Raw genomic sequence first — 25,483 nt, forward strand, 5'->3', positions numbered from 1 at the left:
GTACACCTGCCCCAATCCCCCATACATTATGCAACCAATACACTAGGGCCCCAGGAAGACCTCGTTCTATCTTGTGACTCATTCTGGGCACCCTCTGTGCACAGCCAGGCACTGGACTGTGACTCTGAGACTTCAGAGGGGAGGAATGTCTGCCGTGACCTGTGGCAACTCCCGTCCCATCAGGAAGAGAGAGAGGTGAATAGATAGTCTTGGTCAGTGTGGGAAGAAGCATACCAGAACTTGGGAAAGGGCTGGCTGCATAGATTGGGTTGCATGGCTGAGTGGAGTAAGGCAGGAGAGAGGAGGGAGAGGCAAAGCAGGAGGGAGACACAGAGGGGATACCCAACATGATGTGTTCTACAAACCACTGAAGTGTGAAGTGTTAGTTGCTCAGTTGTGTTCAAGTCCTTGTGACCCCATGAACTGTAGCCCACCAGGCTTCTCTGTCCATGCAATTTCCCAGGCACGAATACTGGAGTGGGTTGCCATTTGCTTCTTTGGGGGTCTCCCAACCCAGGGATCAAACCCAAATTTCCTGCATTACAGGCAGATTCTTTACCATCTGAGCCACCAGGGAAGCTCTAAGGACTTCATTTTTCTGAAATATCCAAGGCAAGCATGAAATGGCCAGAGATCATAGGGTATGGCGTCTGAGAGCCCTGGATTCAGGTTCTTCCTTTCCCCACATCATTTGTGGGACCCCAAATGTGCTACTTAATGTCTGTAAATCTCAGATTTCTCCTCTGAACATTGTGAGATTCAGGAAAAAAGAGCTAAGAATATCACTAATACTTGGTAAAAAGTCTACGCTCCTAAGAGGATGAAGATAAGAATAAAGGACAATTCATGAAGAAGGTGACTGCTTGCTAAAATTAACATTTATTGTTTCCTTTAAGACTAGTAAAGTTTTTAAACTTTTTATTTTATACTAGAGTATAGTTAACAATTCTGTGATAGCTATAGGTAGACAGCAAAGAGACTCAGCCATACAATATTCGAAAATTTTAAGTCTCCTGAGATACATACACTTTGAATTGGAATTGATTAGACTCCATAGTAGGAAAATATCAAACTCCTTGTTCTGAGTTTCTTCCAAAAGTAGTCATTACTTCATTTTTCTTTGTCCTCATAAAGATATATTTAGTAGGACCTACCATATACAGTTACTCTGACAAATCCCACATAAATTACATCATCAACATGCAAAGCACCCTTGCATAATGAGGTACAGTCGATTACTAATGAGCCATGCCAGTGGTTGATGGATGGAGAGACCATTTCTGCAGACTCCCCAAAGTTAGAGATTATGGTGATGTGTTTCTCTTTGGCTTTGTAGATTTTTTTTTTTACCATATACTTGCAAGTGAAAAAAAGAAACTAATTATCTGTGAATTTTTAAGAATTGAATCAAAATGATGAAAAAATACAATAAAAACACAGCCTAGGAGGAGCCCAATGTTTCTGTGGCTTCCTTTGCATGCCTTCCTACTCAGAGATCTCTTCTTTGACCCCTCACTGAAAAGAGCAAGCATCTTTTCACCAGTCGGTAAAAATACTGAGTACAGAGGATAAGCTATAGAGAGAATCTTCTGCTGAGTCAAGACTTGGCTGAAATTTATTCAGGGATTTCTTTTCACCACACTGGACGACAGATTCTCTGCAGCCAGGCATCAGCTTCTGTACTGGCCGAGGTCAGTGTTTAACAGTGATGGTTTTGACTTCAGTGAAGAATTCGTAAGAGTCTTTGGCTCCTTCTCTGCCCACCCCAGAACTCTTCATCCCCCCGAAAGGTAGGTTCAGCTCTCTAATAAGCCAGCAGTTGGTCCAGACCAAGCCTGACTGTAACTTCTTGGCCACCCGGTGGACACGCCCCACGTTGCCTGACCACACGGTAGCAGCCAGTCCATATTTAACATTGTTGGCTCTTTGAATCACTTCCTCTTCACTATCAAAGGGGACGACACACGTCACTGGACCAAATATCTCTTCCTTCATGCAGCAGGACTCATCCTTAACATCTGTTATCACCGTGGGAAGCATGAAGTACCCTGCCTGATTCCTGGGGGGAAGGTTCAACTTATCCACTCCCTCACCACACAGAATTTGGGCCCCTTCCATGCGAGCTTTCTTGATGTAACTTCTGACCTGGGCAGAGAAAAAACATAGTAACAACTTATCATTTGTCTTCACATAGCACAGAGAAAATTCAATATTTTTCAAGCACCTAGGAAAGACATATTGGAGTAGGAAATGGCAACCCACTCCAGTATTCTTGTTGGAGAATCCCATGGATGAAGGAGCCTGGCAGGCTAGAGTCCATGGCGGGGCAAAGAGTCGGACACAACTGAGCATGCACACACAGGAAAGATATATAAGGTTATTCCCCCCATAACATCTAAGGTTGATTGTATTTTCACTCAGCTGCTAAGCCTGAAGGCAGACATGCTGTAACCATCATCTGGCCAGTCAGCCCTCACAGGTAAGAAAAGGAGAGTTGTTTATTTAAGGTCTAAGAGCCAGGCATGTGGATAAGTGCTTTTAACACATTCTCACATAATTCTCTCAAAACTCTATTAGCTACATATTACTGTTCTCTATTTGCTGATGACATAAGTGAATCTCCGAAAGGGTACATAGTTCATATGGCTGATAAACAATAAAGATAGAATTCTCTTTCTCCTGCTCTCTTGCCCCTATTGAAGCAGCACACTCACATTAATTAAAAGATGCCAAGAGGCAGCGTTCTGTGTGAACAGGGTGTGTGCAGGTGAGTCTCCAGAGGCCCGGCTGGATGCAGAGCCAGGACTTTCAGCAGCCATTCAAACAGTGCAAGAAGCGCTCTGCCTTCAGATGATCGTGTCTAAGCAAAATTACCCAATTCTCTCTTCGAAGCTTTTAGGATAATAAAATGTGAAGGGAAGTGTCGGTTTTCAAATTGTGAATTCATCTAATTTAGCATATAAGGTGACTCACACGAAACTGAACTTCTTTTCTAGAGAAAATATCCCTAGATGACACAATGATATCTACACTCCTAACAACCTTGTGACTGATAAAGGTGATACAAAATGGAATGAACTATTCCTCTAAGACCTTTCCTTGAGAGGAGAGAGCAGAGAATCGTCAGCACTTGGTAATTTTGGACATAAAAGTCAAAGCCTGGAGGTTGGAAGAGCGGGCTTAGGAGTCCAGTAGAGCTCCGATCTCAGGTCCTTACCAGCTGAGGGATTCAAATGCTCTAGGCCTCGGTTTCCTTGTCAGAAAAATGGGATTGACTGTGCCACCTCTTTCATAGGTTCTTGCAAAGACTAAATAAGATAATATATGTAAAGTCCTTAGCGTGACACCTGACACATAGCAAAACTTCTGAGGGTCAGATGCTGCTGCTCATGTTGATGGTGATGATGACAGTATAATGCATAATCTGACATTCGCAAGCTGTGAGACTTGAAGGATGTCCCCTACTCTGTATGCCAGTTTTCTTAACTGACAAAGGAGGACAGGAAGCTGGATTTGGGGGAGAATGATGTATATGTATAACTGAGTCCCTTCACTGTTCACCTGAAACTGTCACAACGTTGCTAATTGGCTATACCTCAATACAAAATGTTTTTGGTTTAAAAAAAATAATAAAAGAGTGGACCTTAGTTAGACCCAAAGCTTGGCCTTACTGGGGGATAAACCCATGAACTTCCTCTGTGCTTCCTCCAGACTCACTGTCAACATCCAGCATTCTCTCTCTCCAGTTACTTGCATCTTTGGTAGGCTGGCCTAGAGCCAGATTCTCCAGACAGTCATGTAGGTGAGGATTCCAGAGAGTAAAAAAAAAAAAAAAAAAGGCAACCCTGTGAAAGAGACAAGGGAGACATTTCTGCATCCCCTGAGGATAACATCACCTGCCGTTCCCGTGCCTCCCCTGCCGTCACCAGGAACCTGGGACTCCACGCCTGCACCCAGGAGCCCTTTGCCGTTACAGAGCATCCGTCACACGCTCCAGTTGGCTTCTTCTGTCACCGCATCTCCATCTGTTGTGACAATCCCACAGAAGTAGGATGGACACAAAGACCCCCTGGCTAAGTTGGTTTGGAGATGTCAGAGACCCACTGCAGAAGAGGAGGGTCGGAACGCCAAGATGGCAGCCAGCCTCTCCTTGACACGCAGCCCCACAGCTTCCTGGTGAAAGGTGAGGAAACACGACCACCAGTGGAGCGTGTCTGCTGCCTCCTTGATCCCAGACTAAGGTTTGGCAGACTGAACTGAGAAGAATCGCAGCCTGAAAAAGACACATATGTGCTTCCCGAGCTGTTTCCACTGGCTCCCTCTCAATGGGCAGAGACGCACAGGGTCCACTCACAAGACTTAAGCTGGCAAAGCCCCCCTCCAGGGGCTCATGGGGTGAGAGACCCAGAAGGTAAAGCTGCGACTCCTGGCATCCAGGCACACATGCTCTGGGCAGAGTAGTGAGGATGGCAGGTGTCCAGGGACCCTCTGAACCTCAGCAGGATGGTTCTGAGACTTTCAGTGTGTGTTGGGGTGACTACGAGCCAAGCTGAGAGATCTGCGCATGGAACCACAAAACAAGGGGAACCCCACAGCTACCTGCACTTCTGTGTGCATTAGAATAATGGAAATACCATCTGTACTGTTCTTCCCTAAAATACAAAAATAAATGGCTGATGATAAATACTATTTTTAAGTTCTTAACTGTGAAAAAAATTTTTTAACACTGCAACATCTTCTAGTAGAACCTCAGAACTTTTTGAGGTGTGTGTGTGTGTGCAGTCACTCAGTCATGTCCGATTCTTTGCAACCCCATGAGGTACCCTCTTTTCAAGATGGATGTTTTAAAAGGGCAGTGTGTTTGAGCTTAGCACAACCAGACTTTAAGTGGCCTCCTCTTGACTGTCTTGTCATCATGAGGCATCATCTAAAGGGCACCACAGGGTCAAGACTCTGAAGCTGGGAAAGACTGAGGGCAGGAGGAGAAGGGGGAAATGGGATGAGATGGTTGGATGGCATCACTGACTCAATGGACATGAGTCTGAGCAAACTCCAGGAGATGGTGGAGGACAGGGAAGCCTGGCGTGCTGCAGTCCATGAGGTCGCAAAGAGTCAGACACATGACTGAGTGACTGAACAGCACAACAACAGGGTCAGAAGCTGGCTTTGTTTACTCTTCTCCTCTGAATGGAACTAGGGCTCAGTAGACAAAGGTCCTGTTGCCCACATGGGGTAGAGTAGCTTACACAGCCTGAGGCTGCTTGTTGTTGGAGAGCAGAGGAGAGCCTGTGGTGGAGTTCAGGAGGGTGCAGGGGGGTGGGGGGCTAAAGAGAGGACGGGACCCTTTGAGCCAGGAGGAATATGCTGAGCATCACAAATATTGCATTAACGCTCCCAGGACCTACAATACGGGAAACCCAGCAAGTCTGTATTTGGTCCGAGTTCACGATATAGGGCAAAAGGGAGAAATAATCAGAATATGACCAAGAAAAGTCATAACTACCGATAGGAGTCTGTAAATGGTGTCGGTTTCTCTCACACACAAAAGACAGTTGTGTGTGTGTGCATGCATGCGTGCACATGCACACACATAGAGGGGCTACACATCATTCAACTGCTACAGGAAAGTCAAATACTTTGATTTGCTTCACTGACATACCTCCCCTCACTGGAGAACTTAATGATATGACAGTGCCTAGGACAGAAAAAGTTTCTCTGCTGCATTGATGAAGAGAGCTTTGAGTCTCCGGCGAGTTGGTGAACTGCACAGGGGACCTTAGATGGTCCCGTGGCCTGAGCTTCCCTGGTGGCTCAGACAGTAAAGAATCCACCTGCAATGTGGAAGACCTGGGTTCGATCTCCAGGTTGGGAAGATCCCCTGGAGGAGGGCATGGCAACCCACTCGAGTATACCTGCCTGGAGAATCCCATGGACAGAGGAACCTGGTGGCTACCTCCTGGTGGTCCATGGAGGTGCAAAGAGTCAGACACGACTGAGCGACTAAACACAGACAGCACATCAGTTTAGTTCAGTTCAGTCACTCAGTTGTGTCCAACCCTTTGCGACCCCATGAACTGCAGCACGCCAGGCCTCCCTGTCCATCACCAACTCCCAGAGCTTACTCAAACTCATGTCCATTGAGTCAGTGATGCCATCCAGCCATCTCATCCTCTGTCATCCCCTTCTCCTCCCACCTTCAATCATTCCCAGAATCAGGGTCTTTTCAAATGAGTCAGTTCTTCACAGCAGATGGCCAAAGTATTGGAATTTCAGCTTCAACATCAGTCCTTCCAATGAATATTCAGGACTGACTTCCTTTAGGATGAACGGGTTGGATCTCCTTGCAGTCCAAGGGACTCTCAAGAGTCTTCTCCAACACCACAGTTCAAAAGCATCGATTCTTCAGTGCTCAGCTTTCTTGATAGTCCAACTCTCACATCCATACATGACTACTGAAAAAACCAAAGCTTTGACTAGATGGACTTTTGTTGGCAAAGTAATGTCTCTGCTTTTTAATATGCTGTTGAGGTGGTCATAACTTCTTTTCCAAGGAGCAAGCGTCTTTTAATTTCACTTGGCCTGAGCTTAATGAAAGATGCTCCTGGAAAGGTAACTTTTCTCCACAGGAAGCATTCGGAAAGAGGCAAAAGTTATTTTTCGCCACTTATTTGCATGCGTGGGTTTACAGCATGGATCCCTGAATTCAGAACAGTCAGATGAGAGAGAACCAGGGAGCCTCTTACACCAGGTGACGCCTTGCTTTACAAGATGGGAACATCTACAGCTGTGGGTCCCCCAGGGGGGACCCTATGTGCCTGCAATTATGCAGGTGAATCTGACTGGAGGAAGACACAGCCATGCTGGCTCGCCTCACTTTAAATCAATGACCATATGCTTTGTTAGTGTGACCACAAGTGATCACAGCTCCGGGGGGAGCCCTTGGAGCTGCCCCGCTGACAATACTGTCACTTCAAGTCCATTTCTCTCTCTCCTGATCGCCTTGAAGACTATCTCAGAACTTTTCCTCCTCCTTGAAACCTTCAACACCATCTCCCCTCCTCACTTTGCTTCCTATTTTACTGAGAAAAGAAAAGAAATAAGAAGAGACTGGGAAGACTGATGCTACATGTTCCTACCTGTGGGAATCTGTGCTTCACAGTATAGTGAAAGTCAAAGTTCAAATGTAGCAAGTCTGCTGAATCTACGTAAAGGCTCTGTCCCTCACTGGTTAACCCATGGGGGCGTACTACCATTACCCTTGCTTGGTCTTAGTTACCATAGCTCAAAATGAGATCTTTTAACTCCAAAATTCTATGACTTATTGTGGGAGTTTTATCAGGAAATGAAAATGATCTTAAAGACCCAAATTCCACAAAGCACCCGAGAACATCTTCTTCAATAGCTTTTCCCACGAAGACCCCACAATTCACCCCACCAGCTAAAGTCCACATTGTTCAGACTGGATGCGCACTTCCAGAAACCCTGTTTGCTATCACCCAGAGGCAGAACCTCACTGCCTGAGAACTGACTGGGAACATTTACCTGTGGAAATCCCTGCCACCCTCAGCCCACAACACTCTCGTCAGCTGACCTTTATGCTTTGAAATTTGCTTTCCTCACTCTGACTGGCTCTATGGAAGCCAGACTCCATGCTGACTTCCCAAGTTTATTTACGTCATGTAGGTGCTGCTTTAACTTGACTACATTTGTGTATCTATCTTTAACGTTTTCAGACTTGGGACCTGGAGACAATTTCCCACAGATCATAATTTTTAACAAAAGAATAGGGTAGTAATTTAACAGTATTTCAAAGATGGTGCTATGCCTTGGCACTGAGTTTCTCTCTCCATAAGAATTCTTTCTGGACTCACAGATTTAAGAGGACAAATTTACGGTTGCCAAGGGAAGGACCAGGGAAAGGGATAGCTAGGGAGTTTGGGATGGGCATGTACACTCTGCTGTATTTAAAATGGATAATCATCAAGGACCTGCTGTATAGATGGCCAACCCTCTGTGGCTACCCCAGGGACTATAGCCTGCCAGGCTTCTCTGTCCATGGGATTTTTCAGGCAAGAATACTGTAATGGGTTGCCATTTTCTCCTCCAGGAGATCTTCCTGATCCAGGGATCAAACCTGGGCCCCCCGACATTGCAGGCAGATTCCTTACCATCTGAACCACCAGGGAAACCCCGCATAGTACATGGAACATGGGTATATTTAAAATGGAAAACTAACAAGGCCCTTCTGTATAGCACAGGGAACTCTGCTCAATGTCATATGGCAGCCTGGATGGGAATGCATTTGGGGGAGAATGATACATGTATATGTATGGCTGAGTCACTTTGCAGTTCACCTGAAACTGTCACAACATTGTCAAGTGACTACACCCCAATACAAAATTTAAAAAAAAAAATTTTTTTTAAGAATTCTTTCTGAAACTTACACAGAGGGTTTTACTTACTTTCTCCAGATGAGCTTTACTGATCAGAGCGCCCATGTCAGCCGATGGATCAGAAGGAATACCAACTTTCCACATTCTGGCCGCCTCTACAAACCTCTTTAAAAATTCACTATAGATGCTCCTCTGGACAAAGATTCTGCTGGTACAGAGGCAGATTTCACCCTGCCAAGAATGACTCATGAAGACAAGGACAAGACAGGGGGCTCCACTGCATGGACAGATCGCCCCGCACCTCTGAGTGCCTGTCACATATCCAGCACTGGTCTAGACAATAGGGAACAGCAGTCAACCAGACAAAGTCCCACCGTCTGGAATACATTGTCTTGTGGGAAGACAGGCAATAACGCAATAATGCTCAGTAAATAACACAACTTCAGGCCATGACCAAAACAATACAAGAAAACTAAGCTGAGGATAAGAGTAGAAACTCGTGGGGAGGGAGAACTTTTACTCCCTTTTATTAAAGGGAGTCCTGCATGACACTAGTGAACAGGAAATGTTTGAATTGACCCTTGACTGATGTGAAGGAGCCAGATGGATAGAGGTACAGAATTCTCAGCAGTAAGTGAGAAATGAGCTTGGAGTGTGTGAGGAAAGCGAGGAAGGTGAATGGGGCTGAAGGGGGTGGGGGAGTGGAGGCAGGAATGGGGGTCAGAGCAACATAGAGACAAAGGCAGGAGGTGAGGAGTGAGGCAACATCATGCAGAATCTTATAGGTTCACAGGCTCACAAGGAGCTTGCATTTTATCCCCAGTATCATGAAAGGATCATGGACAGCTTTAAGCAGCAAGAAGATGTGGTCAGGATTTACATTTTTAAATGATCATTCTGGCAGCTGTGTGGAGAATAGAATTGGAGAGAATGAGAGTGGGTTAGGAGAGCTTTTCAGACACCCGGTAAGGGGAGGTACCTTGGACCAGGTGGAACAGAGATGAGAGACGTAAAAGGAATCCACTGAGGTCAACAGATTCTTAAAGGGGCAAGGGGACTCCAAAAGGGTAAAGAAACTGGCAAAGGTGCTCCCAAGAAGATTCCGGATATACCTTAAAGATAGAACCAATAGGACCTATTGGTGGATAAGTGAGGTGGAAGGAAAAGAGCAGGTTAGAACAAGGATGAGTCCCAGATTTTTGGCCCAAGCACACAGTGGATGGTAGTCTTTTCTTCAGAAAGGAAAACACGAGGCAGGGAGAGCAGAGATGGTGCAGGGAAAGGAGGGAAATCATAAGTTCTGCTTTGTTCAGGTGAAGTTTCAGATGATACTGGACATCCAAACAGAGACACTGGGTGCTCCCGGGAGAGGCACTAAAAGGTTTCTGAGTGAAAAGCCATCCTTACTATTATTTGAGCATAACATGTAATAGTTTACAAACCACACTGTGGACTTGTCAACATTGTGTATATATGATTGCACCTGTACACATAAACATATATTTTCATCACATTGATATTGGATCTTCACAATTCTTCCAATGATCAGGAAATACAAAGTTGCTTGAGGCTCCTCCATGATTTTAAGGTAAGAAACTCACTTGAGACTGATTCAAATATTTATTTCTAAGTGTGTGAATGCATTTGAGGTGCTTTTGGGTGAGGGCAGAGAATAAGCTTTCCAAGAGATAGGACTCTTGGACAGCAAGAAAAGACTGGGAAAAGTATAAACAGAGGAATGGAGAAGCTAGAAAGCAATCATTTGGCCCATGGCTGGTCCCCCATAAAAGTTCTGAGCGCAAGAGGAGAAGAGGGTGACAGAGGATGAGAGGGTTGGAGGGCATCACCTACTCAATGGACGTGAGTTTGAGCAAACTCCAGGAGAGAGTAAAGGACAGGGAAGTCCATGGGGTCACAAAGAGTGGGACCTGACTGAGCAACTGAACAACTGGAGAAGAAGAGCTTGCTAAACAGGAGCTGTGATGCCACAATGCCACCAAGTGACAATAAGATTGAAGAGATAGTCAAAAGAGTAACACAGTGTAACCATTCTCCTCTCACTGAAATAGCCCTGCATTGACCTACGCACCCTGGTTTTCATTGTGATACAACAGATGCTGTTTGACAAGCCTGCTGAGTTAAAAAACAAGCGAAAAAACAAAGGGGGAGAAAAACAGAGGACATACCTGGTTGGCAAAGCTGGACCTGACAGTTGTCGGAATGCACTCGGCCAGGTTGGCATCTTCAAAGATGACGGCAGGATTCTTGCCCCCCAGCTCCAGCGAGAGCTTCTTGCAGTGGGGGGCGCTCAGCTGCGTGATGCGCTCGGCAGTGGGCTGGCTCCCAGTGAAGGAGATGAGGGGCACCTCTGGGTGGGACACCAGGGCCTCGCCTACCCTGGGCCCCGTTCCAAACACAATATTTACCACACCTGGGGGAACACCTGGATGGGAAGCAGTACCGGTTACAGCCATTCTTCTCAGCGTGTCAAGGGCTTCAGGTTACACAGAGATTCTCCTTCACAGTGTTTGTTTGTTTGTTTGGGGGGTGTGTTTTGGGGTTTTTTTGGCAAAATGATTGCTGTCAATGTTGTGTTCATTTCTGTAGCTTGAATGGGGGTGAGAAGGGACGTTAATGGTTGTCTCTAGTCAATAGCAAAACAGAGACGATAGCAAAACAGCATCATCTCTGCCTGTATTATGCCCCAGGTGGAATTTCTCTGGGTGCTTTGCCCTAGGAAATGCAGGGTTAAATGTCCTATGTAATTCATTCCAGAGTATTGACTAAGCCTCAGGGGCTGAGGATGCAGAGATACCCTCAGGCAGGTCAGGCCCTGTGAGAGAGGACAGCAAAGGTTAAGTTCAGGGAGCATCCACACTGCAGAAGCCAGAGAAGAGAGCAGCTACCTCCCTAGGAGAGAGACGGAGGGTCCCCCGGGGAAGGTGACTTTTGAGATGAAGGTCCTGTTCCCCGTGATCTGGATGCACCATCACCCTCTAAGACTGAGTGTCCAAGAACACCCCCACGTAGGTGCTCCAGGCTTTTCTGTTACAAAAACTTACTGCCCTATACCTGCACGTATTCACTGTGTTTTATGGATTTACCTGTTCACTACGCATCCACCACCAGAAGGGGCACCAGCCAAGAGCAGACACGGGTCTGCGTTTTGCCCTCTGTTGTATCCCCTGTGCCATGGCCTACTTTGCCAGATAGAATAAATACTCAATTTAAAAACAATCTTTTTTTGGCCATGCTGTCGGTATATGGGATCTTAGCTCCCCAAACAGGGATCGAACTTGGCACCCACTACATTTGAAATGCAGGGCCTTAACCACCAGACCGCCAGGGAAATCCCTAGAAAAATATTTTTAATGCATCACATTTAAAACAGATCAATGAGAAAAGAAGATATAATGCTACTTATATATGTTATTAAAATAATTTTACTAATAATAAAAATAAAAATGTAAAGAGATAATACCAGTAAATGCTCACATTTATTGGGTGCTCACTGTGAATCAACTGTAACTATAAGTAGGTTACACCCTTTAGATCTCCCAATAGCTCCGCATGGTACATCATATTAATATCCTCACATCACTCATGAGACTACTGAGGCAAAGTGAGGTTAAATAAGAGCTTCCCAAGCGGTGCTGGTTGTAAAGAACCCACCTGCCAATGCAGGAGACGTAAGAGACCCAGGTTTAATCCCAGGGTTAAATAACAACCAATAAAAGGCAAAACTAGGTGTTGGTTAGTAAGTAACTATTAAGTCAATGAATGCATGAATGTGTACAGTATCCAATTCAGAAAATGTTCTTGATTTCCGGAAGATTTAAGTGTTGAGAAAAAAAAATCTACGTGCATTCGATTGTGTCCAGGAAACTCTTAGGGTTTGCCTGGAGGTAGCTGAGTATATTCCCTGTGTTTGCAGGTTTGAACAACAGGAGATGCAGAAATGCTCTTTTGTAAGGTAACTACTCTCTCGCTCCTATCATCATTCCCTTGCTCCGACTTACACATACTCTCTTGGATTAAAATCATCTCTTCAAGAACATGCTCTTAAGGTATACATGATAAGTTCTCACTGATGATCCATGACCATCAAGAACCCCTTCCCACAGAGCACAGCCTTCACCATATCACCTTGAGGCCCTATCCAGATGAGCCCCTAAAGAGACAGGGATCTGGCAGAGTCTCCCTCTAATGGCCCCACCTCCGCATTCAGCCTGCATACTTCTTTGAAATCCAGCTCAAGTGTATCCTGGCTCACAGACACCATATGAGAGCAGCTGGGCCATGGGTTGGGCCAAAGAGGAGGTTTGAGGGAGAGGTCCTGCCAGCTGATGATAGGGGAAAACAAGGACAAAGTTTCCCGTCATTCACGTTCTCATGAGTCCTGCATCTCCATCACTAGCGAGCTTGTGGATATTTGCCCGGTATTCAGATGGAGAGTTGAGAGCCAGAGAATGTGGACTGTTGGACTTTGTGAATCCTGAAGGCAAAAAAAAAATGGCTCAAATCACTTCTAATGCTTATTTTAGCATTTTTTTAAAAGGGTGAGAAAAAACAGAAATACCACATATTTATCATTACAGGAAAATGAGCTCATTTCAGCAGGCAGAGTGCCTTCTACTCAACGGAATTTACATTTTGATTACATTTCCTTGAACTCCAATGCTAATAAATTGAGTTATGTATCTAGTGGCTTGTATTTCTCAAAACCATTTTGCCATTTGATCCAGACATTAATGAAATTTTTCTAGAGACATTCACCCTTTACCCTTAAGAGATTCTGGTTATAAGAGAGGAAAGACAGTTTAATTGGCAAATAACAATTCACTAAAACTCAGTGTAGGTGGCTAAGAGACAGCGAAGCGAAGGGAGGCCTGCCAGTGCCAGGATATGGCTGGATGGTGATAAGGAAAATTTTAAGCTTAAATAGAGCAGAACAAAAATTAATAGGAAGGGCCAGAAATCTACCACCAGTGGCCACTTCAAGAATAAGGGCAAACATTTGGTGCACCCAAGACAAAAACAAATATTCTAAGATTTGCAAAGAGGTATTCATGGGGTACTTCAAAACATCTTAAATGATTTTTTATTTCAAAGGAAGTTCATCTTCCAAGTCTGTTTGAACACTCAGGACTAGAGGAGCTAGATCTTGCAATATCCAGACTGTATTAGCAGGTGGTTTTAGCTTTCTTACACAGTTGGAAGTTTCTCTTAGAGTGCTCTAAACAGAAATAAGTAGATGAGATTGACACCCCTATCCCAGTGGAGAAACTGAGGGCTCATATCAGGTGTGATTGGATCATCACACTCTCAGTGTTTGTTAGAGGAGGAGAGTTTGGCAAAACCAGCCCAGAGTGGGAGGGAGGGAAGGACCATCTTGGTATAACAGGTTTATTTACCCATAGGAATAAGGTGCAGTGCTGCACAAATAAATGGAAACATTAAACTCTCATGCAGACTGGGTTCTGGGTTATTTGAAAGGGGAGGGTGGTTAGACAAGAACAATCCTCATAGATCAAGACGTAGCTGATTTTAGGACAGGGAGGTGTCTAGGATGTGGCCCTGTGGTCCCTCCCCACCTTCTCATGCATCCTCCCAACACAGGATGAAGCAGAGCAGAGGCCCCCCTTTTGTCTCACACCAAAGAACCAGCAGGCAAGAGACAGGGAAGAAACCCCTTGGACCTTTGCAGATACTAGAGACTCAGTTTTGCAAAGAAAGGGATAGAACACGGTCACCTTTGTAAGGAAAGGATGACACATTCTGGGATGCAAAGAAGGTAAGGATGTCCGCTTCATCCTTACCAGTTTGGTAAGGATGTTTCCAGAGGTCCAGAGCAGCCATTGACGTCAACCCCGAGACCTAGCCTGGGTAACCTCTTTCCTCCATAGGATACGAGGGAAATAAACCAGGGTCACAAGGCCCCATGTGCTTCCCTAAACAAGCGCCACTTAACTTGTCATCTATACCCTGGAGTAAGGAACTGGCTCAGCTATGCTGGAAGCCAACATGTATGTTTTTGCTTTGAGAGAAAAGGTGTTTAGGAGAGAGAGACAGGCTTTCAGCAACCGCCCCCTCTTTGGTCGTGAATGAGCGGGGAAGCACCTTCTCTGGGGGCTGGAAGGAAGCGAGCACAGCAGAGACTGACAGGGCCCGAAAGACAGCCTGTTCCCTCAGCCCACCTGCGGGTCATTCCAACCCAGAGACATGAGCTCAGGGCCTCACAGTGAGGGGCTTCCTTGTGGGTTACAAGCTAAAGCCTCCTGCCTGTGACCTTCCAACCCTGGCACGGTGTCGGCTCAACACTCTGGAATGAAGCCAGGAACACACGTGGCCATTAAACCATCAGCAAGAGAAAGACAAGGAGCCACAGTGCATCATCATCCACACGGCAGTGGGTTCCCGTGCAGGAAAAACTAAGGGGTGTCTATTCAATTGTCTTGAAAATGGGCTATTTGTCTCAGGCATTCTGTTCCTATGCAAATCAGAGTGGTATCTAGTAATATTTTCTTTTCATCAAGATCCACTCGTGGTGCCAATGCAGGATTTAAATTGATGATTGGAGACACTGTCTGGGGAAGGCTGGTGTCGGATTTGGTCAGGCTCTTGTAGCCAGCCTCTGTGCCGCTGTCCTTTGCTCTGGCTGCTGTCCATGGAGCCCCGCAGGGAGGACTGTCCGACAGCAGTGCGTTCTGGGCAAGGTTAAAGGAAGCAGTGGGAGCAAAGCCCGTGGATCTGCTCAGAAGAGTGTATTTCTCAGAAAAGGTTAAAGAAGACAAATAACCAAAGATGTCCCTGGGATCTGCCAAGCAGATTTCTATTCAAAATAACTTTTCAGATGTCAGTGGCCCCAGACATGGAGAACAAATGTATGGACACCAAGAGGGGAAAGGGAGGGTGGGATAAATTAGGAGATTGGGATTGACATATATACACTCAGTCACGTCTGACTCTTTGTGACCCCGTGGACTGAAGCCTGCCAGGCTCCTCGGTCCATGGGGATTCTCCAGGTACAAAAACTGGAAAGTGTTGCCATTTCCTTCTCCAGTATATACACTACTATGTATAAAACAGATAATAATGAAAACCTCAGCACAAGGAGCTCTACTCAATGCTCTGTGGTGACCTAAGTGGGAAGAAACTCTAAAAAAGAGGACATGTATGTATATGCACATCTGATTCACTTTTCTGTACAGTAGAAACTAACATAACATTGTAAAGCAACTATACTCCAATAAAAATTTTTTTTCATTATTTTAAAAATGTCAGTGACCCTACAGTGGCTGAAGCCTACAAAACATACATCTCCAAAGCCAGTCATGTGCCTCTCCTCTGACACCCTAACACTGATTACCTGCTTTCTCCAGGAGTCTGCACATCATCCACGCGGTCACGGAAGTCAGCTCGCTGGGCTTAGCTATCACTGTGTTGCCAGCAGCGATCGCTGGCGCGATCTTCCAGGTCAGCAGATAGAGGGGCAGATTCCAGGGACTGATCAGAGCAGCTAACAGAGGAGAACAGAAGCATTGCCAGCAATGACATACCCTTCAAAGCAGATGGGCCAGACATGCTTTACTAATGAAAACTCCTTCGTGCTACACCAAATGTCAGATTGCTCTTCCAAAATCGCAATCGTTTGTGGAAATTCAATGTTTCAAAAAATTCCACAAAGAATCTCCAATCTTTTGCAGAATTTCTGTAGAATTTCAGAGAAATAAGTCTAAAATATATTACAAGCAGCCATACCTTTAAAACTATAGTCAATACAGCTTACTCTTTTCTTGATGACTTTCAATTATATTTATGAACAAGAACAGTATAAGTACCAGGGCTAAAATGCTGTCACCTCTCCCTAAACAGTCTCAGAATGTGATCAGTTTTGAGGTTTGTAGACTGATCTTTGCACTGTCTCAACAATCTTTTTTATCTTTAAATGGTCTAGGTACTGTTTCTTCTAAATTTTTCCACCTGTTTTTCTAATTAGCTGTGGATTGAGACATAAGATCTTAAATCGTTCACATTTGTAATAAATAAGAGCAAATAGGTTCTGAGATGTGAAATCCATTTTAGCCAACCCAGGGAATTTTTTAATAAATAAATTATCTCTAGGTTCTCACCTGTATCCTAATCAGATAGGTTTGCTGGCTAAGTAACATCTATAACATTTAGAATGTGTCTTAATGTAAGAAGCCATCCAGATTTCAGACCACAAAACGCATAAAAATAAAACCCATGTTATGAATAAGTAAATGGAGTCACTTTATTTTATACTCTACCCTCAAACCTGAGCTATGAAAGTAAATATGCTTTATATATTATTAAATTTCCCACTGAAAAATCTGCTCTTCAGGGAGTTAAGAGAATATTTTTGCAGCATAGTGTGTTAGTATACTTCTTGGAGACTAAAGTTTTATTATACTGCCTTGAAAATGTTATTTCTGAAGGGTTCAGATAATCAAAGTGGCAAAATGTCCATTTTCTTTTCTTTAACATCTTCCTTTATCCTATCATAAAATGGAACTAGTATTAACAGTTAATGGTTTTTTCTCAGAGGAAACAATGACATCTAGTGGACATCTTTAGTCATTGCATATATTTCTGAAATGCAGGAACCACAGAAATAAGTATCAATAGATAAGACAGTCAAGGCTTATTTATCACAGTACCAGGCACTGTTCTAAGTGCTCTACATCTGTTAATTTATATAATTCACATACAACATATATAGACAAAATTAAACTATTCTCCCAATTTCCAGATAACAATACTGAAGCACACAAAAGTGACGTTTACCCCACTGTGATCTTAACCACACTACTTTCCTGAAAGTTTTTTTTTTTTTCTTAATTACAAGGAACAAAACATCCTGGTTTGTGAATTTATTCTCAGTGTCATTCCTTTCCCTGTGATTCCTCAAGAACAATGTAGGGATAAGTAGGGAATTTGACACAAACAAAATAAACTAGATTTAGATTTTTAAGGTCAATTAAATTTCAGATAAAGCAGAAGTTTCTTTGTTTAAAGTCTGTTCCCTTAGATCACTTCTACAGGGCTGACCAAGCATCTCTACGTGCCACTGTGGCCCAGCTGTCATTGCACGGCACCTACCGATGCCCACGGGGGCCCGCACTGTGTAGTGCAGACAGCCCAGGTGGTCCATCTGTGTGCATTCAGACGTGTGGTGCAGGATGGAGGAGGCGAAGAACCGGAAGTTGTGCACAGCCCGGGGAATGTCCATGGTTCTCGCCAGGGTTATGGTTTTCCCTGTAAGAAGTCAACAGCAGAAGGCACTGTCAGCGTACTTCACCTCGAACTTCGAGGGGACGCTACCGCACACTAATCCCAGCTCCCTCTGAAGCAGCTTCTGCTCCTTCCAGCCTGGGATGCGCATTGCTTGATTACAGAGAGTGTTGATCATGGTTTAATAAGACTTTGAAATAATTAGATGTGAGATTATAAGATGAAGTAGAAGTGGTTAGAATTGAGTCAAATAATCTTTGCTTATTAGAATGAACGATTCATAGCTATCATCATTCCAGATGCTACCGCTTCACCCGAACCAGCTCTTTCAATTCAGAATCACCAAGCTTTGGACATGCTGCAGAGGGGATGGAATAATGGGTGTTAAGACAGCTGTGTTTGCACATCACCAAAAAACATGTGATGATATTAATTAACTCCTCAGCACACAGTGGAGCCATTAAGATGAGCATGTGGCAGAACCCTGATGGGAACCAGCAGAGGATGCTGTGTGGGCCTTGCTCACCGTCACGGGCCCCCCGCACTTCCTAGACACACACTTACCTGAACTGTACCTAAGTTATCTTTAGTGATGCTGGGAGACTCTGCCATGTCAGGAAGCATTTTCTACTTAAAGGTTTGGGGTCAAGATGCTTTCTAACTTTAGGCCCCTTTACAGCACACATATGCATATACACATATGTACATACATACATACAGGGCTTCTCAGATGGCACTAGTGGTAAAGAACCTGCTTGCCAATGCAGGAGACTTTAAGAGACGCACGTTCGATCCCTGGGCTGGGAAGATCCCCTGGAGGAGGGCACAGCAACCTACTCCAGTATTCATGCATGGAGAATCCCATGGACGGAGGAGTCTGGTGGGCTATGGTCTATAGGGTTGCAGAGTCGAACACAACTGAAGCAACTTAGCAGCAGCAGGAGCAGACATATACATATATATACATACACGTATATCCTAACCATCTTTACAGAGATTTGCAGACGTTTACTCCATTACGATGACTTCTGGGAAGCAGTTTTAAAAATTGGGAAATTGTGTTGGGAGTGGAACAGTGACTGACATTGGAAATCTTTCTACATTACTTGACTGTGTGCCCTTCAAATTATCTTTGCTTTTAGGAAACAAACTTGGGTTACCAAAGGGAAAAGGAGGGGAAAGAGATAAATTAGGAGGTTGGATAACATATACACACTACTATATATAAAACAGATCACCAACAAAGACCTACTGTAGAGCACAGGGGACTATACTCAATATCTTGTAATAACCTATAAAGGGAAAGAATCTGAAAAAGAATATATACATATATATATATATATATACACACACACACACACCACACACACACACACACACACACACACACACACACAGACTCTTGAGAGTCCCTTGGACTGCAAGGAGATCAAATCAGTCAATCCAAAAGGAAATGAGTCCTGAATATTCACTGGAAGGACGGATGCTGAGGCTGAAGCTCCAGTACTTTTGCCACATGATGCAAAGAGTCGACTCTTTAGAAAGGACCCTGATGCCGGGAAAGATTAAATACAGGAGGAGAAGGGGATCACAGAGAAGGAGATGGTTGGATGGCATCACCAACTCAATGGACATGAGTTTTGAGCAAGCTCCGGGAGATGGTGAAGGACAGGGAAGTCTGGCATGCTGCAGTTCATGGGGTCGCAAGGAGTCAGACATGACTGAGCAGCTGAACAACTAATACACACACACACACACACACACACACACATACATAGGCGTCCCTGGTGGCTCAGAAGGTAGAGTCTGCCTGCAATGGGTTCCATCCCTGGTTCAGGAAGATCCCCTGGTTCGGGAAGAGGGCATGGCAACCTACTCCAGTATTCTTGAGTGAAGAATTTCATGGACAGAGGAGCATGGCAGGCAACAGTCCATGGGGTTGCAAAGAGTCAGACATGACTGAGCAACCAACACACACACACACACACATAAGACAGTTTGAAGAGCAGTCACACGTTTATATGAATGTGTATATAGACGTATATAACTGAATCACTGTGCTGTACACCTGGAACCAACACAAAATTTTAAATCAACTACACTTCAACTTTTGTTTGTTTTGTTTGCTTTTAGCTTTTTATTTTACATCGGAGTAAAGCCGAGTGATGATGCTGTGACAGTTTCAGGTGCACAGCAGAGCAATTCAGACCGTACATACACATGTACCCATTCTCCTCCAAACTCCCCTCTCATCCAGGCTGCAACATAACATTGAGCAGAGTTCCCTGTGCTACACAGTAGGTCCTTGTTGGTTATCCATTATCCTTGTTGGTTATCCATTATAAGTGCAACTATATTTCCATTTAAAAAAATATAATAAAAAACAAATGAATAATGCAGTAAAAAAAAAAGAGACAAAAAATTTTTTTTTTGGTTTGAAACTCTCTACTTAGAACTGGTGGAGGGCTGCACTCTCAGCCTTCTTGTTCTACCTCTTTCCCCAAATCCATGCCCTTTGCTATAACATCTTTGTAGTTCCTTCTACCAACAGTGTGTTTATTTCCCTGCCTCTTGAACTTGGGTTCAGCCTTGACTTGCTCTGACCATCAGAATGAGGCAGAAGTGGGCCAATTGCAAGCCTCAGCCTTCAGAGGCTTGCAATTGAAGCCTTGGCTGGTCGGGCTTTCCAAGCTTTATCGCTGCCAAGAGAAGCACTGGGTGGGCGGGCCTGATGGGCCCACAAGGGGTCACGTGATGGAAGAGTCCTGAGTTCTATTCATATGATTAAGAGGCAAGAGATCAATTGACAACTTGGAAGGAGGGTGTGAATGGCCAGCATCTGAGTAAGCGCATTTCCATACAGGACAGGGCACTAAACTTGGCTCCACTAGAGAGGGGGCAGGAGAAAGAGGGAAGAGGCTGACACAGACCCCTCTCACCTTGGTCCTTGGACTCAGCCTGGGCCAGCTCCTCCAGGGACTGTTCCAGCAAGTCCGCCAGCCGCTGCAGCACCTGTGAGCGCTCCTGGGGGCTCCGGGAGGACCAGCCCGGAAAAGCTGCTCTGGCAGCCTCCACCGCGGCTTCGACCTTGCAGGAGCAAACAGAAAAGGGTCACCTTACCCTGTTGCTCTTGTGGAACAGAAGCTAATAGCTTCTAGTAGTCACGTACAGATGTGAGAGTTGGATCCTAAAGAAGGCTGAGTGCCAAAGAATTGATGCTTTCAAATTGTGGTGCTGGAGAAGACTCTTAAGAGCCCCCTGGACAACAAGGAGATCAAACCAGTCAAAAGGAAATCAACCCTGAATATTCATTGGAAGGATTGATGTTTAAGCTCCAATACTTTGGCCACCTGATGCGAAGAGCTGATTCATTGGAAAAGATCCTGATACTGGGAAAGATTGAGGGCAGGAGGAGAAGGGGATGACAGAGAAGGAGATGGTTGGATGGCATTACCAACTCAATGGACATGAGTTTGAGAAAGCTCCAGGAGATAGTGAAGGACAGGGAAGCCTGGCATGGTGCAGTTCATGGGTCACAAAGAGTCAAACATGTCTGAGCAACTGAACAACCACTCGAGGGTAGATACGTCCAGAATCCAGGTCTGTATTTATCTCACTTTTTTTCTGCCTACTTCCAAATATTTGACACTCTTCAGTGCTGAGTGCCCATGAAGCATTGTTTACTTAACCAGCAAAGCAGGGCACCACAAAAAAAACCCCAAATTCTCCATTTCAATCAAGTTATCCAGAATGTGGTAATAATCGAAAGAAGCTATTTCAATAGCTAGTATACGTTTTCAGTAATTTCAAAATACCGAAGTTTTTGAATATCATATGAGAGAGGAATCTTAAGGGTGTACTGAGTCCCTAAACTCTTAAAGAAGTTTTGACATACTTGATAAGTCTAAAAGTTTGAAATCACATCCCAGACTGTCATTCTGACTTGGAATGACTTGTCATATTAGTTATGTATTGACTATTTTTTATACATAAAGGAAGGTGCTAAATGCTTTGCACAAATTATTTCATTAAACCCCCTTTAAAGTTCTGTAACATGAGTATTGTTAAGCCCATTTTACAGATGAACAAACTGAAGCACAGAGAGCTCAAGTAACTTGCCAGAGGTCACACAGCTAATAAGTGGCAGAATCAGGATGTAAACCCAGGTCTTTGTAGTTTCCAAGACCACAGCTGGCCTGCTATGGCATAACCACAGTCCCTGCCTCTGCCTGGCTCCACCCAGTGGAAGGGTCCTCTGTTGGAGAAGAATTTGAACAGATGGCTTGGGGACCAGGTTTTAGAGTTAAATCCAAAGCAAACAATGAATGGGAAGATATGAGCAAGGCCAGTTCATGCAGGCGAAATGAATTATCAGGGCATCTTCTGCCCCTTCAGGGCTTCCCTGGTGGCTCAGTCAGTAAAAAGTCCACCTGCAATGCAGGAGACCATTTGTGATGCAAAAGATCTGAGTTCGATCCCTGGGTCTGGAAGATTCCCTAGAGAAGGAAATGGCAACCCACTCCAGTATTCTTGCCTGGAGAATTCCATGGACAGAGGTGCCTGGCAGGCCATAGTCCATGGGGTCACACGAGTTGGACACAACTAAGCAACTAAACCCCTGCTGCCTTTCTCCTCTCTTAAAACTGATTGAGGGATCATTATACAACTTGTGACTGTTGTTATCATTCACATTTTGCTTCCCTGGGTTTTTGTTCCAATCCTGTGTATGTTATAAACGCAAGTTGATTTCTGTAAAATTTTCAAAAATGATGCATCATGAAATTCTGAGTGAAGAAAAGTTTTTTAGTGAATTTTATACAGCTACTTTGTCTGACTGTCTCAGAAGATGACAGTTCTTCAGAATATAGTTCTGATTCAGACGATGTAAATATCAGGCCAAGAAAAAGACAAATATCCCTGTGATCCAACATTCACTCACCTAACAAATCACCAACCACAGGCACTGTATGTGCTCAGTCGTGTCCGACTCTTTGCAACCCTGTGGACTGTATCCCACCAGGCTCCTCTGTCCATGGGGTGTTCCAGCAAGAATACTGGAGTGGGTTGCCATGTCCTACTCCAGGGGATCTTCCTGACTCAGGGTTTGAACCTGTGTCTCTTGCCTTTTCTGCATTGCCAGGTGAATTCTTAACCACTGAGTCGCCTGGGAAGCCCACAGCCATAGGCATTAGGTTCTGTAAAAATCCCTGGTCAATAATGTGTTAAACAATATCTAAGCCATGCCCTTTCCAGAGACGGCAAATCCAGAGGCTGCGTCTCACTCCTCTCCTCTCTCACCTGCATAGCACTTTTAATCACACATTTTCTTCCACCATGGGACCCAATCTCAGTCTCAGAATCTTTTCCCACAGTCTTCCAGCCAAGCATCTTTCTTGCCATTTCCTTCTCCAGGGTATCTTCCCGACCCAGAGACCAAACCCACATCTCTTGCATTGGAAGGCCCCTTCTTTACCACTGAGCCACCAGGGAAGCCGTTCTTGCATCACATGATGTGACAATTCAGTTGCCCTCTCACTCCAAATCTGATCTACACGCCTTCCTGTTTTCTTTACGTAAACAAGGTCACTTTCAGATAAGCTAAAGGTATAAAAAATGATTCTCATCTTAATTATAAATTTCTGGGAATTGGGTAGTTTCACCTCAAAAACCAAATCTCAAATCTCCACCAGGAGCTGTAGCCTCAGGGACACCTTACTGCCAGCCAACAAGAGGAAAGTCAGTGTCAAATCTGGTCTTCCTCCAATTGTCCATGTAAAACTCTGATCTTTTTAAAAAGCAGAAAATTCAAGTCCAGTCATATTTTCTAAGTTGTCTTCGGTCACACGTCCTATGTCTATTTAATATAGAGCACGTATTAATCCACTATATACAATAATAACAGCAAAAGCTACTTGGAAAGCTTTTACCGATGCTAGACACAAAGGGCTCTACATATGTCAGTCTGTTTAATCTTCAGAACAACACTGAAGATGTTATTATTATCCCCATTTTATAGATAAAGAGACTGAGGCACAGGGAGGTTCAGCTCTAAGTTCAGACCATACATAGTAAGTGGTGCTGCCGATCTTTGAAGCCAGGCAGTCGAACCCCAATCTGTGCTTATGACTGCAACACTACAGTGCAAAAGCTATGAAAGTGTGTGCCTGCGTGTGTGTACGTGTGATCACTGATATAAGCACGCTGTCACCCGTAAAATAAGGATGATGATAGAGTCTCATTTACAGGTGTTACAATGCTGATTTGGGATGATTTTTGCTCCATGGCTTAGTGAATGCCCAGCACAAGGCAGATGCTGAAAGACCACAAGCCCCATCGGCAGCATCGCAGCACTTTTTGTGAGTGACTTTTGGGGGACACTGGGCTTGTAACCTGCATGACAACCATATTCTTCAAGCCAGAAAAACATGAGATTTGTGGGATCAGATGCAATGTTTGCAAGCTAGATTACTGGGAAATCCAAAATATACATTCCTCTACCGGCAGGTGTACTGATCCCTCTCTCTCATCTGAAAAGGCTGAGTCATTAGCTGCAGAAAAGATTTCACCTGAATTTGATGTACTTGTCATTTTTAACTTTATTTCAGAAAGGACTCAGACAGGGAGAACTGGAAAACACAAAGCTGGATTTTCCGCATGTAATCCCTGGTCATTTGAAACAGATAAAACTGTGGGTTACAGTTTAACCAACAAACTAGTCAATATTTGCAAACTTTAATCCAGAAGTCTAAAGGTTTTTTTTTTTTAATACAAAACAGATTTACAATATTATTAACTTAGAGAAAAAAATATCTTAACCCTTTTTAAAAAAATGCCTTGCATATACTACTTATTTGCTAATATATATATAAAGACTACATTTATCTTTTAAATAATCTAGTTCTTTGTGCTTTACAAAGTAAATTAAAATCTATTAGGCTTTAGATGAGTATACATTCATCAGCCACATTTATCACCTCAAATATACTTATTTTCTCAGTGCAATAAGATACTAATCAAATATATCTTAAATATCTTACAAAACTCTTGAATAATATTAACTCTACATCACTGAAAAAAAGTTTTAATGTGTGTGCGTTTCCTTTGAGTAAGAAAAAGTAATGTTAAATTTAAATCCAAAAATATGTAGGAATTTGATTTTGCATTTCATCGTTCAAATGATCGGTTTTTACTTTATTAGATAATTTTAAGACATGAAGAATTATTAGAGGATAAGTAATCCCTGGGTTTAAAATTTTTGTTTACTTTAGTGAAGTAACAGGTTTTCTGGAAATCCATGAATACAGTGGCAAATTCAGGCAAACTTGATCAAGAAAGGGAACACTTAGTAATATGATAATTCTTACAAATACTACTTTTTACTAGCAGCCACTGAGGAATATCTGAGAGTTGTGGCTCCCTGTGAGGTTATCTAGCTTATTAGTCATTTCTGCATATGATCACCTGAGATTTGTTCCATACATCATATACACCCAACTACAAAATAAACCTTCTTAGAACTAAAAATCTTCCTTCGGCTAACATTTAGCCATCCTCTTTGCTCCTCGAAAATTAAGTACCATAAGTCACTGCCAGGCTAAGTAGATTTCAGTCTCCTCCAGCTGAATGTACTCACCTCTTCTTTCCCACTGTTTGGCACATGGCAGTACACTTCCCCTGTGGAGGGATCATAGGAATCTAGGTATGAGCTACAAGGTAAAAATTTTCCACCTATGAAGTTTTCCAGCATCAAAAGACCTCCTCTTCCAGCCATAGTAAAGGATTCACCTGCCCTTCCCCTTGGCTTTGCTGGATGAAGTTACCGCCCCCGACTCCAG

The 25,483-nt window shown here is 44.0% G+C and overlaps 1 protein-coding gene across 4 annotated transcripts; it reads right to left on the reverse strand.

The window, feature by feature from the left end:
* Positions 1-860: 860 nt before the first annotated feature.
* On the reverse strand, positions 861-25,483 carry ALDH8A1 (aldehyde dehydrogenase 8 family member A1). Of its 4 annotated transcripts, none has more exons than XM_070796206.1 (7): positions 25,282-25,482; positions 20,579-20,735; positions 17,517-17,672; positions 15,763-15,912; positions 10,580-10,836; positions 8,463-8,624; positions 861-2,145 (listed from the first exon to the last, which is right to left on the reverse strand). In XM_070796206.1, the coding sequence occupies exons 1-7, from the start codon at positions 25,417-25,419 to the stop codon at positions 1,693-1,695; spliced, it is 1,473 nt and encodes a 490-aa protein (XP_070652307.1). In that variant the 5' UTR covers positions 25,420-25,482; the 3' UTR covers positions 861-1,692. The 4 variants fall into 4 exon arrangements, with proteins under 4 accessions (XP_070652307.1, XP_019823028.2, XP_070652308.1 ...); XM_019967469.2 differs by having other exon boundaries at positions 20,588-20,735; positions 25,282-25,481; XM_070796207.1 differs by lacking the exon at positions 8,463-8,624 and having other exon boundaries at positions 25,282-25,483.

Source organism: Bos indicus, chromosome 9 (assembly GCF_029378745.1).
Source record: "Bos indicus isolate NIAB-ARS_2022 breed Sahiwal x Tharparkar chromosome 9, NIAB-ARS_B.indTharparkar_mat_pri_1.0, whole genome shotgun sequence".
Lineage (NCBI taxonomy): Eukaryota > Metazoa > Chordata > Mammalia > Artiodactyla > Bovidae > Bos > Bos indicus.

Coding starts and splice junctions, on each gene's coding strand:
- ALDH8A1 (XM_070796206.1), bottom strand. CDS start 25,419: ATGGCTGGAAGAGGAGGTCTTTTGATGCTGGAAAACTTCATAGGTGGA. Junction 20,736..25,281: donor CAAACAGTGGGAAAGAAGAG/GTGAGTACATTC, acceptor TGCTCCTGCAAG/GTCGAAGCCGCGGTGGAGGC. Junction 15,913..17,516: donor GCGGGCCCCCGTGGGCATCG/GTAGGTGCCGTG, acceptor CTCCTCTGTTAG/CTGCTCTGATCAGTCCCTGG.